This window comes from Spea bombifrons, chromosome 2 (genome assembly GCF_027358695.1).
Source record: "Spea bombifrons isolate aSpeBom1 chromosome 2, aSpeBom1.2.pri, whole genome shotgun sequence".
NCBI lineage: Eukaryota > Metazoa > Chordata > Amphibia > Anura > Pelobatidae > Spea > Spea bombifrons.
The window spans coordinates 91,278,265-91,292,432 of record NC_071088.1 but is presented as its reverse complement, the minus strand read 5'-3'; the positions used below and the strand labels follow the sequence as shown (position 1 = coordinate 91,292,432).

The following is a 14,168-nucleotide window of genomic DNA, read 5'->3' as shown; positions in this document are numbered from 1 at the left end:
TGCAGCAGCGTTCGGCCATCACACAACATGACACACTGACTTCAGTATTAGCAGACAACACAAAATGACTAACCTTTCTACATGCACGGGTTTGTCAAACTTAAAGAGGATGTAGTCTCCAGCCAGGGGTGTGATGGCCCAGAAGAAATCCTCCCCAAGATATGTCTTTTCCAACGTGTGACCTTGGTAAACTTTTAAAGATGTTGACACTTCAGCTGGTGGGTTCACATGGATTTTATGCAGTAACGGTTTCAGGAAGTCCTTATCCTATCCAGAGAAAACACAAAATACAGATATGGTTATTTTTTATGTTTTTACAAAAATTGTAAACATATTCTTTATATTTCTATCCCTCACAAAATGTCAGTGCTTGTTTAATTTGTTTGATGTGCTTGCTAAGCAAACACACAGTCCTTAGGCATGAAAATCTATTGCACACCAGACACAAAATGGTTTGAACTAAATCCGTAGGTTTTTTTTTTTTTTTACATTCACCCTCATTCAGGTTGTATCAATTTACCAACCATGGATCTGGAATCTCTATATACAGTGGCCTAGCAGCTGTCAAGAATGTTTAGATCAGCAGGTATGAGCCACCGGAGGAGGACATACAACTACACAAATAAGAACAGCAAGAAGGAAAAATATGGCACCTCAAAATGCAAACTTATTTTTTTATGGCATCAAACCCCTTGTTTACTTTTGCTACATTGATGGCATCTTCTTAACTTGCAGAGCTGGTAAAAAGTAGCTTGTAGCAGATTTAATCAATTCCACCATAATTTGCTCTCACCTTCAACTACTCTGCCACACACACACACATCACATTTTCTGGACATGACAATCTCCAAGAAAAACAGGACCAGACAGACTAACATTCCTTGCTCAATTATGACAGTTCCCTCCCTAAACACACAACACATTCAATAATATAAAGCCACGCATTACAAAACAGAACTTTGAAATCAAAGTTTCAGAATATTCTAAAATATGTGCATGGCGCCTCATGGACTTAAAGAAACGAAAATAGGCCATAATCTGGGAGTGAGCGTCTTGTCCTATTATTATATATTACAAATAGTAATAAAGACTCTTTGCGCTCCTAAGTTAATCAACGTTTGCTTGCTCCACCCAGAACTGAATATATATACAGGCCAAAGAATACACTTAGCACTTAACAGCACTTCCCTTTTATTGCCACTCATAACCCAAACGATTTCAACATAGTAAAAAACGTGGCTAGTTAGGGAGCCTTTTTGTTATTTTACACAGTTTTTACATTTTAAATAAAAAACAGACATATTTGTATTTATGAATGTATTTATGTATAATATATATATATATATACTGTATGTATACACATAAAATTAAGGTTCAACAAACATAAGGTTACCATCGTAAAAAAGTTCATTGTTATGGTGTAAAATACACTTGTCATAGGAATGGTTAACATTTACCTACCGTAAGCTTTTGTATTTTTCCTGCTAATGAAGAATGTAGACCAACATGTTGGAAAAGGGATGGCCTGAATCGGATTCGCAGATTCGATTTCTGTCTATCACAATGTTTCTTCAAAAAGAAAAGAAAACAGGAAAATAGAGAATTTTACTGACTGCAAAGCAGAACAACATTGCAGTAAATTTCCCTTTGAATCCGCTGCATGGATTGTCATTATATAAACATATATAAACAACTACAGGAAGGAGGGCAAGACATTTATCCCGGAGATTTCCTGGAACTGGTTTTCCACAAGACATTTAATCGTGTATGAAGGTCAATCATGGAGGACATGTTCTGAGACTGTGATAAATCAGTTGGTCCTGATGGCTCACCCCAGCGCAAGGACCACAAGGGTGCAGAAAAGCAATCGTGAGCCAAAAAAGGTGGAGGTAAACAAAAAAGTGTGTGTGTGTGTGTAAGTACCTTACTGCGTGTTAGTATGGTAGTATGTTAAGGTATGTGTTAGCATCCTTTCTGGGGGGAAAACACTTTCCTACATTTTTTGGCTGGTTTCTAGAATCAAACCATATTTGTTGACCTCTGTTTGACCAAAACATATGTGGACACCTATATGGGCTTCTTGGACATCCCATTCCAAAACAATGGGCATTAATATGAAGTTGTGTCTTCTTTGTGTCTATAATGGCCTCCATTCTTCTGGGAAGGCTCATCACAAGATGTTGGAGAGTGTTTCTGGGAAATTGTGAGCCATTGTGAAGTCAGGCACTGATGTTGGACGAGAAGGCCTGGCTCCGAATCTGCATTCCAGTTCATCCCAAAGGTGTTCAATGGGGTTGAGGTCAGGGCTCTGTGCGGGCCAGTCACACTCCTCTACACCAAACTCATCCGAACCTAGGTTCATCTATCAGAAGCGTGATTCATCATTTCAGAGAACACAATTTCACTGCTCCAGAGCCCGGTGGCTTTACACCATACCAACCAGCACTTGGTATTGTGTATAGTGATCTTCAGTTTGTGTGCAGTTGCTCAGCCACTGAAACCAATTCCATGAAGCTCCCTACGCACAGTGCTTGCCCAGGGGTTGCTTACAAAGGCAGTTTGTAGTGATATATCTAGCATGATAGAAATTTGACAAACCAATTTGCAGCAAAGGTGGCATCCTCTGGCAAGTTAAAGTCACTGAGCTCTTCAGTATGACCCATTCTACTGCCAATGTTTGTATATGGAGATGGCTCCCAATGCATTTCATTTTATACACCTGCTAGCAATGGATGTGGCTTAAGGGTGTCCATATACTTTTGGTCATATAGTGAATAAGCACACACACGTATGAAAGCAAATCAAATTAGAAAATGAACTGCTTTACAATATTACTTACAGCATCTTTTTCTGGGTTGCAGACTTTTACCCACAGTATATGATCCAAAAGCCAATCAATAGGCTTTTCCTTGTAGAACATAAAAATGAACTCAACAATCAGCGTAATATCCGGTGATTGGAACATTTTACCTGCAATAGTTAACAGGTATACAAATGTCAGTGTACATACACATGGTCAAGCATGATTAGAAAGAATACCTAATAAATGAGCTGAAACTACTGGAAACATCAATTCTATAATCCAGTGTAAAAAGGCAACCATGATAATTTTCTCAACTAAATATTAAGAATAATTCTCAAAAACAGGGAAAGTTCCATGGGAAAATGAATCTGATTTTGTACCAATAAACATTCTTTATCTGCAGACCTGTCAGTCACGTGATGTGATATTTTATGCTCAAACGCCACACTGAGCTGATTCTTTATGAAGTCCGTTCCTCCATACACATTCATTAGAATGGGTGATTGGGACTGAGCCATTGTATGAGCATGAGCAAGGAACCAAGGGTGTACAAACACATACAAATGGCTGGTATGCTTGTTGCCTGAAATTATTATGCAATTATTATCCAAACAAGTTAAAAATCATTCAGTGATATAAGTGAATGCCGGTGAAAAAAGATTTTTAATTTTCAAAGATGACATAAATCTTTAGACACGGTATCTCGGAATGAAAAAGAAACATGGATAATGTAATACTGCTACAAAGGGTAACCCGAGAGGCAACACACTCATGTGATCCGGAGAAATACAATGCTTTGTCTCATGGGCCGAGAATAATAGGAGTAGATCCTGCCTACGTATCTGGCACTGAATAAAGTGGTTTGTATAAACCTGCTTACCAATGAAACCTAGCTGAGAAAATTCCAGAATCATCCAATCTTCAGAGGATAGTTGTAGAGCAAAATTCTTTATTGTATTAAAATAACTCTGCTTGGCAACTATATCATCTTCAAGCTATTGGAAGAAAAATCAAGTTACATGCAGTGCATTGAGGTTTTACATTCAGACAAATATTCTTTTGAAACACGCAAACAGCTATTTGTGCAACAGAATGATGATTTCCTCTTAACATTAATACTTTGCTATCGTGCTTTTTCCTGGCAGACAGACAGGAAGATAAATTCTACCCCACCCTTGACCCAAGACAGACATACTCAGTGTTGGAAGGTTTCCCTTTTAATATTAGCCATGTGTCTCGATTTTCGTCCCATGTAGTGCTGACATCAGGATTGCATGTTACCAATAAACCCTGCCCTGCAGATCTACGATAGGAAACCTGGCTTCTCTCTTTCCTCATCTAACAGAATCAGCATCCTATACATGCAGACCGTTTTCTAGAGCTTTATGTTAGAGGGGATTTTTTCCTCCTTATACATGAGAATTACAATTAAGGGATCAACACTCTTAGAGAGCTCATTTCCTGGAATTTTCAGGAAATTAGGTGTATAAAGAAAGAACCGCCTCGTTTTCTGCAGCCATCTGATATATGATGCGCCCTTATGCCGTGAACGCACATCTCAGCCAATCAGCTGAAACCATATGCCAAATGACCAAACTTATGTTATTACTGCTGTCGTTAGAGAAGCTCATTTGAGTCAAAATCATTAAATGATCTAGATGAGATCCTGTTATTGGATGTAGGTCAAATTGGATTTCTCACAGGTGGATCACTGTTTGCAAGAAGACAGTGCTGGCTGCCTACAGAAAGTAGCTGGAAACTTTTACAGTACAAGCTGCTTCTTCATAATTCATCTATCATTGTTAAACAAAATAAAGTTGGTTTCCTCAAACAAGCTAGAATTGCTTTGGAAGTTTCACACTTTTATAATCTGCGTTTTCGTTATTTTCTAAAAAAGCAAAAAAGCAGATGACAAGTCATCTTATAAAAAACCACAACTTTTCATGGTTGCATACAGGCTTTGACCCTTCAATAAGCGCTGTATTTAATGTAAACCTGGTGCGCCACCCCAAAGCCTTAGCTCAACAAAGCCCAAAGTCTGATCATCAAAATGAAGATGCACACGAAGGCTCATGCACAATATACGCACAATGCATTCATCATGTAAGCAGAAGTAACCAATAGCAACATTTCCATAGCAACAAAATCTTTCGTTTATCAGAAATGTACCTGTAGGTAATAAATCCCCTTCCTCTGAGCATACATCATAAGAAAACAGTAATCTAAATTTTGCTTCGTTCGCCATCTGCAATCAAAATAAATATGAATAGGGATGCAAAATTCAATTTCGCAATTTCACACATAATTCTTTTTCTGTAGTGGGACACAGCTGGATTTACTTCCTGTGAATACTTGTGTAAACAGATACTTAGTATTGGCTTCTATTAAGGAACAAAGTTTGATATATATATACTGATGTATACTGTATATACACACACAAGTTTTCTAGAAAGAAACAAAAACAGGAAAAATACCTACCGTACTCTTTCCTTTGAGTCTCCAAAGGTCTCCTTTAAATTTGTGAGGTCAGGATAATACGTAGCTGGAGGCGAGATGACTTCCACTAAACCAGAGTTGATTTCAGTGGAGAATCTTATTGAGAGATAGGGACAAAGGGTGCAACAAGTGCATGAGATAAGCTGCAGCATATGACACGATTTTTCACAAAAAACTTAATGTAACAGGAAATGTAACAGTACTACCTTCCAGATTTATGCAGATGGTAAGTCATTAAACATGAAGATTATAATATTAGTGATCATTAGATCTACTGATAACATTTATTTATATAGCACCAGCAGATTCCGTAGCGCTGTTACAGTAGAGTCAGTAGAACATTTTAATGGCAAATAACAAAAGGAGAAGAAGCTGCTCTTGCGAGGTTACAATCTAGTCAGTGGTTGAGGGAAGGTGAAACAGTAGGAGAGGATGGCTTGGATGGGGATGAGTTGATAGAGTCTGGATGAGCTGTGGAGGTTGTTGGTCTTTCAGATGGCTTGATTAGGATGATGGTTGTGAGTGTTAGGAAGAAAGGTTGTACGTTTCTCAATAAAGCTTATTAGAGAGCTTTTGAAATTTGCATATGAGGGAGAAAATCTGACAGAACTGGGAAGGGAACTCTAGAGAAGGGTTACAGCACAGGTCAAATCCTGAACACAGGAGTGGGAAAAGAAAATTATTGTACAAGAGAGATGAGGGTCATGAGAGGAACGAAGAGGGTGGATAGGGGTGTATTCAGAAAGAACGGTAGAAATATATAGGGACGGTGCAGCTGTTAAGGACGATGTAGATCAGAAGTTTGAATTTGATTCTGAAAGGTATGTGGAGTCAGTGGAGCGATTGGCATTGTGGAGCAGCAGATGAGGAACAGTGACAGAAAAAGATTAGTCTAGCTGTAGTTTTGAGGACAGATTGGAGAAAGGAAAGGCAGGAGAGGAGGAAACCAGTTAGTAGGGAGTTGCAATAATCCAGGCGGAATATCACAAGGGAATGGATTAACATTCACATTAGTATTAGTTTCATATGAACTTACTCTTTTTCCAAGCTTCCGACTACACTGTGCACGTATTCAATGTCTGTCTATGGGGGGGAAAAAATGTCTTGAAACAAAATAACTTTGCAGATAGATAGATAGATAGATAGATAGATAGATAGATAGATAGATAGATAGATAGATAGATAGATTTATTATACACAATCTTGTGGTTAAGAATTTCACTAGCCCCGAACATCCACCACATCAACAATAAAGGGAAGTAGCTTGTCTAAACATCAAGGACTTCTTTGTAAAAGAAAATGTATTGTCTGGCATTATTTCAAACAATAAATTAGCATGTTCAGAACAAGAGAGAATAAACTTGAAGAAAAAGAAAGATATTAACTTACTGGAGAAATGAGAAATTACATAAGCGAACAAAAATTTGAGGAGGAGAACAATGTGACCAATAAGGAAAATACTTCCCATCATCCAGTGTTACAGTATGTTGAGGAACAGCATTAGGCAAATCTATAAACCCCACAAGATAAAACTCATGTACCAATAAGTAGGTGCTTTTTCCCTAAAACCTTCTCCCTCAATGTCTTTTTACATAAAGGTCTTTTACAGAAAGATAAAAAACAAATTGCTCCAAAACTTCCTTATTCAATTTTTTATTTTCAAGTTTGAAAATATTAGAGGTTAATAAATGGACAAACCATCTCAAAATGAGCTAGATATAACTACCCTAAAAGCATCTGCAAACAAACTTTGGAAGCAAAACCCTATGAGTTCCACAATAAAACATTTGTATCTAAAACTACACGTTAGATTCCAGATTTTACCACAGTTTCAACGTTATTTAAATCTTATTCTTTCATGAGTTGCTTCTCCAACATCATTTTAGCAAACATCCAAGTATAACACCCATGTTAGAACACTAGTTCATGGTGCTTGTCTGAAGCAAACCCTTCCATTTTAAATATTTGTGTTCCACAGTAAATGTTTAACAAGTTCCAGCTGGACTGATTAAAAATGCATGCCCACGCAGGACTGTTGGTTCAGGGGAAAAAAAACTAGCTTCCCTAATACCACTGTAAATTAAAATGAGACCTCGGTAACCGTATCAAACATTTGGGATACAAAATCCCAGGGCTATTATATTAACAATGCTTTTTTAAGCCCATTGTTAAGTTTGGATATTTAACTTGGCCTGATGACCACAAAGTGGAGTTACCACGGCGTAACTTTACGGAAAGATCAGGGCCAGGGAATTATGTAGCCCATACCTGCAAAATGAAAAAATCGTATACAATGTATATGTAGAAAAAGCCACCGTAGCGTAGCATGGAAGCAGCTAACTTCTTGTTCTCTGGAGCTCTAGGATTTTATTACAACCCTGGTATCTTAATTTTTGACCCAATGTTAATTTGCTGATTGTTGTTGATCGGCTGCCTTTGAAGAACAGCAGTTCTTCAAAGGCAGCCCATCGAAAGAAGGCGCCCCATCAAGAGAAAGAAATCGAAATTCTTGCAATCTACCATGGTTTACTTAAGGGCCATTAAAATTGTTGTACTAAGCAAATTAAACACAACAACTCAAAGGTTATGTGATGCCAAGGTCAGCTTGGTACATTGAACTTAACTTTAAGATCATCTAAAATATAATTACACAAGTAAAAATCTATGGGAATTAAAAGCAAGATGTACAGAATTAAAAATTAAATTAATAAATAATAATTGTGTCTTGGTGGTATGTCTGAATTAAACAAAACAAGTTTGGTTTGATGAAGTTACCTCTCCGACGAAGACTATTATAACACAGTCTAGTTTTTCTTCTGGGGACAGCTTATCAATCAGAGAGTGTAGAGTCTCAGTCAAGTAAGACTTAACTTTCCTTTTGACAGTCGGAACTCCCATAACAATGGACACTGCAATAAAAAGTCATATACAGTTATACTGGAGGTCCGTTTCGTATATATGGGCCACATAGTATTGCAGACTGGCACTAGGTTTGCCTCTTCATAGGCAACCTAGATAACACCCCATGGGGTTCTGCCATCAGGCTTCTCTTATGTTAACAAGTAATGGGTGCTGGACACATAGCTTCCCATGGTGTTTGTAACCCTATAGCTGACTCTGACTGGAACATACAGTATAAAGAGGTGATGTGTGGACATGTTGATATCTAGGGGAATCTTGAGTTAATCTACCACATGTTGGTGGTATTTTCTGCTAATTTGATACCTAGCTCTTTGAGGTTCCAGCTCACGGAAATAAATGAGTCATGAAGAAAACGCTGCCCAAATACTTCACCAGTCCTCAAAAAACTCACAAATACACCAACTGTTAATATTCAGAATTAGAGGCCGCAAAGTCACTTTGTGCCAGTAGTTCAATGGACAAAATAAGACAATTTCTGTATATTAATAAGAAATTCTCATCAATTAATTATTGAAGAGCTTTTTTATACACATATAGCATATGCTTATAAATTATACACATATAGCATATGCGTATCAATTAGCACGTACATGAAAAAAATGTATGGTATAGTGTCTTTAAGATTTATGAATAACAATTATTACATATTCTCTTTCAAGGGGCGTAGGTCCAACGTTCCATAGAGAAGATGGCCGTTAAAGATTAAAAACAAAAGGCTAAATTGTTTTGGATTTCCAAGGATTTGGAAACCCTTGCTCAAAGAATACCGGTTGTGTCCCTGAGGACTTACCTCCTGTTCTTCCAAGGCCAACCTGCACAGCAGGTTGAAGACTCCCATCGTGATTTAATAAGTGAGGCATGTGGTAATATATGTTTGGCACTTGTAGAGCTTTTCTGCTAGTTAAATCCTTTAATAATTTCTGAGTTTCATCTGCAAGGAAGTAACAATACAGAGTTCAGTATAGACATAGTACTTGTACAGACAAGTACTGTATGACACCCATGCTTTAGGGTTTTGTAAGAGAGAGGTGTATTCACTCAACCAGGCCTTTTTTTCAGGAGTTTGAGATGTTTCATCTCATTGATTTGACAATGAAGTCAGCTTTTCTGTAAGAAGTTTACTGTGTCTGACAGCCTCACTAAGGAAGAATAAATATTAAAGTACTCTATGAGCACAGGACCTCTCAATTATAATATACATTCTGACCCACAAGTGCATGCTTCCACTAATTTAGTTGGGAGTACTTTACTGCCACCGATTGGCTGCTTTAAGTCAATCAGTTGCAAGAATAGTCAGATCATGAAGAAGGAGAGCATCTTAAACAGCAGGGCTGCATCTTCTGAGTACTTTAGTATGCATTCTTCTATATTTTACTGTCTCTTTTATAGACCACTTATTATTTGATGTTACCGTCAGCTGCCTTGTTACCTGAAAACATCCAAACCATGTTGTGATTGTGAGTCCATATCACTCAAAGACTTCTATAAGTCGCTTCTGAATACCCTCAATTAACATTTAGTTTCTCGGTTTCACTTCTGGTGTTGGAGAAAAACTTTTTGGTCCATATGAAGGCCTTTTTTTTTGCAAAAGGGAATGTGGTTTTAACTCAATCCACTATTATTTACCAAGGGGCCAACTAGCAAGTTTCTCCAGCAAAAAGAGTGAGTATAAGGAGATTTTAAAGAAATCTTGCCGATTACATTATACAAGGACAGCCAAGATCTTCTTGTAGCAAAGGCTTAGAGGTTGGACCTTCATAATGTATAGTGAAGTCAATGAGCTGGGAAACGCAACTCTCCTGCAAACTCTCCGGTTGACTCTTACTTTAGCGAATAAAACAATTAATAATAATAATACAATATATATTTTCTGAATAAAGGTTGTTGCAAAATCTAACAAACTTTACCTTTCTGCAAGAAGAAACTTCTTTAAGGCTCAAAAACATCTGACTGCAGTACATCAAAAAATGTTTTCTAATATAATCTTGGTGATTACTTTATCGGATAGCTACATGAATTGAACCCCCTCCCCTCCCCACTCAGTAATAAAACTAAACCCTGTGTAAGGAAAAGACTTAACATGTACTGTGCTCTATATTTGTATATGTCTATAGGGAATTTCTCCTGTGCATCACAACAAAACCACCGGCCTGTGTATAATCCAACATGTGCAAAGTGACTACATCCTGTTTCGCAGCATATTCCCTATTCAGAATGTCAACACGCTCCTTATTTCTTTCAAAAGAAGTCACAGACCACAACCATAATGTGGTCATTTTGATACAGCTGGGAAAATAGTACGCTATTCTTTTAATAATAAAAAAAACCCTGTACACAACTCTATTGTGCGCAGGCTCTGTAGGTTGCTATGCTACAGAACGAAATGCCATTAAATTCAATTTTTTTACCTGCTCCATGCTGCGCGGTAAGCAAAGCATGTACCACAGGCCCTAGGGCCTGCATGAATATCATTGAGACCAAGGTTTGGGGCCTTTTCTTATCAGACTGTAGTGAGATAACAGTGTCTAGTCAGGAACTCTTTGACCTCACTAAGGTAAATACCACATTAAGTGCTGAAGACGCTAGGTCATCGTATCAGCCGCCCACGCTCAGTCTTTTATTTTACCGGAAAAATTACTTAGTGCATCTCTGCTTCCGTTTGCCTCAGATACCGCTTTCCGGAACTGCTCCAGAATTGCATGAAGTTCAGCGGAGCGTTGCAGGGTTCTATGTTCCGCAATACGTAGACGTTCTTTCAAAGCATGAAATTCCCGCTGGTACGCAATCAACTTCTCTGCATGAAATAAAAAAAAAAAAGGTAATGGACAATTCACAAAAAAAAAAATTATCTACAAGTCCCCATGAATTATAGCAACTAGAACCGCAAGGTTGAATTTTAGTTCTTTCTTTGATTCCCACACTTGCTACGCATTCTATTTCATTTTTCGACTGATGACACCTCATCATGTGGAAAATTCTCAACCACTGGTGTGTTTTCCAAGCACTAAAACGTGTTGTAAAAACAGGAGTTTTAGCTCATTAAATAAAATCTTTACAAAGGGGGCCTTGATCAACAAGTTGCCCCATGGTGTATGTGTGTGTAAATGCTTGCTGGTGTATCACAGAAATTATACTCTCCATAATTAGGTTTAATTGAGTAACTTTTTTCCTGGCGTTCTTTACCTCTGCAACAATAACTATAATTAATCTTACAGATATCCTAATGAAAAAAGACCTACAGGTTCAACTGGTTGTGTAGAGTCGTTAAGCACGACCTTAATCGAACTCTTTAATAATACAGCTTTGCCCATTGCTCAAGAAAATGCTGATCTACGTCGATCCTTAGAGTGGAAAATAAAATCTTTCTGGCTACCTTTGTGCACCTAGAAATTGAATGATTATGTGACTATTAAATAATAACTCTCAACATTTGGTTATGGGAAAGGAAATAGTAATAACGACAACACATTAAGTATAAAAATAATGTAAAAAAACCCAAGTGTACTGCTTATCCCAAACAATCATAGTGGGCAATATTACAAATTGCTGAGCAGCTTTTTTTTTTCTTTTAAAGACCCCAATGATAAAGCTCCATTGGTCACGATTCAGAAGAATACAATCAGCTGTATAACATGGGGATTTTTTGTGAACTGTGGTGTAAGGGGGTGTTCAGGTACTAATTGGGGTGCTAGACGTCAATATGATATCATGTCGCTCTCAAGTAGTCTGTGTGTCTAGTCACCTGGCTGGTTAAGTTTTATTATACCCGGGGACCCTCAGGTTTTGACCTGAAGTCTCCATGTGCTTGAAGTTTTTTTTTTATGTTGGTGAAACCAGATACAACCTGTCTGAATACAATTGTTTCCCCCAAATAAAGAGGACAATCTGATTTTCAGTGGATTATTTATGCTGAAATAACAAGACCTGAAACTTTTTCCAAACCACATAGTGCATTATAAATTATACAGTCACTCTGCAATGCCCCAGACTCTACAAACACCTCAAACATATACAAAAAAAGTTCTATTTTACAATCACCCATCGTTTACAAGAGGACCCTCTGAAAGTAAGGAGGGGATTACTCTGCCATAATCATGAGCACAAACTGGTACAATCATTCCAATGCAATAACTTAACACCTAAGAAGAGGAATTAAACTGATTCGGAGAACAGGATGTTCATATTGCTGCTCCTAATGTAATAAACATAAGGCGATACATATCAATTGCATATGTTAGTCTGTAAACTATATTAAACAGATCTGTTAACTATACAGAACATAAAATGTATGTTATTTTTATTAATGTAGTCTCCTCCCATTGTTTTCACATTTACACATGAATTTCATTTTAAAATCAAGTCCCGTACGTGATCTGGGTGCAGCTGCCAAAATTGCAATAAATAAACCTATGGGTTTGTCCTCGGCGATCAGGAAAATAAAGAAATAAAAAAGATATACAGGCCTGCTGTCGCCTAAAATAAACAGATCTGCAGTGTGGAAAATAGGATTTTGAGCTTGATTTCCCACAGTTAAAGGTCTCCCAACAAGCTTTATTTCAACTAGAAGAGACAGCATAAAATCTGATTATTTATTTAGTTATTTTATTTAGTTAGAGAACAAGTGAAGTATAAAGAAGGAAAAGGGTTTTGAAGGGTGGCCTTTAGGACAATAAATTTACAAGTGGACTACAGGCGTGGTGGAGACACATGGTATGGATCTGTAACCCATTCTGCCAACACTAACACACAATAACACAGAAAAGGCTAAATTATGTTATAATTCATCATTATTTTCACTTAGTTTTTTTTCTGTAGTTTGTGAGGCACCCTTTATTCACCCAACTCTAAAACTTGATCTTGATGTCTCCTGTCTAATCCATATTAACCTGGACCCTAAGTGCTGTGTATGTTAATGACATCCCATGCCCAGTGAAGCAGCCCATTCATTAAAGCTACAAGCTGTTTTGCTATCTAAAACGAGCTAATTTCAGCAGAAACCAAGATTAAAAAAAACAATGTTACTTGTGTTATTTTTATTATTTACATTTTTAATTTCTTTGGATTTGTATTTCCCAGCTCCACCTCTACCAAAGACATAACCAAGAAAACCTTCCATTACAAAGTTGGTACCTTGACCTGGCTCAAAGAGTCTTTAACAATGGACATTGATCTGCCATTATATAAAGCATCGGTAAGCTTACTTTTAAAGAGAGTCCTATGGTTCTGTACAATTCCAGCATCACTGACGGCAATAATTACTGGCAGAAACGTAAAAAAAAAAATGTTGCTATACCATATGAAAAGCTAATAAATAATACACTGTTATTAAAGGACCAATACTGGCAGGTTTCTCATTTCTTCCTTAAATAGTGAATAGACCCCAGTGGCAGTAGCAAATGACATGTACGCAAGAAAAACCATCAGTGTTTAGATACCACACACACGCCATTAGCTGCATGTGCATAAGTATACTGACGAATGCTTCCTGGTTGTAGTAGATGCTGCGGGGGGAGGAGTTAAACAAGAACTCTCTGTGAGTTCTGCTTGGCTTTTTGCAGTTGCATTTAGCTTGGACACACAAGCGAATCCTGAGCTGGGGCGAATCTCCTAAGTGACATCTCTAAGTGAGGAGTTACAAGCAAAGAAGGAGAGTATATTCATTACTATTGCAAGGGGAGCACTGTGTTTGTTTGTGGAGTGTTCAGTGTAAAGTTTTGTTGAAAAAAGAAAAACAAAAAAAGGGGTTAAGGGCTATTTCAGGTGTGTTGCTAATTAAGTAACCTTCTCTGTGAGTTCTGCTTGGCTTTTTGCAGTTGCATTTAGCTTGGACACACAAGCGAATCCTGAGCTGGGGCGAATCTCCTAAGTGACATCTCTAAGTGAGGAGTTACAAGCAAAGAAGGAGTTAAAAAGCAAAAAGGAGGGGAAAGTATACATCCTTGTTATT

The 14,168-nt window shown here is 37.6% G+C and overlaps 1 protein-coding gene across 1 annotated transcript in view; it reads right to left on the bottom strand.

Moving 5' to 3' along the window:
- The window catches only part of MGAT4A (alpha-1,3-mannosyl-glycoprotein 4-beta-N-acetylglucosaminyltransferase A), a 32,858-nt gene that overhangs the window by 6,678 nt on the left and 12,012 nt on the right, over positions 1-14,168 (bottom strand). Inside the window, exons 3-12 of the mRNA XM_053455167.1 lie at positions 10,848-11,015; positions 9,012-9,152; positions 8,075-8,208; positions 6,336-6,382; positions 5,282-5,395; positions 4,973-5,048; positions 3,684-3,798; positions 2,840-2,970; positions 1,462-1,569; positions 74-267 (exon numbers count right to left, since the gene is read on the bottom strand). Of these exons, the coding sequence (XP_053311142.1) occupies positions 74-267; positions 1,462-1,569; positions 2,840-2,970; positions 3,684-3,798; positions 4,973-5,048; positions 5,282-5,395; positions 6,336-6,382; positions 8,075-8,208; positions 9,012-9,152; positions 10,848-11,015 (1,228 nt within the window). The remainder of the gene's footprint in view (positions 1-73; positions 268-1,461; positions 1,570-2,839; positions 2,971-3,683; positions 3,799-4,972; positions 5,049-5,281; positions 5,396-6,335; positions 6,383-8,074; positions 8,209-9,011; positions 9,153-10,847; positions 11,016-14,168) is intronic.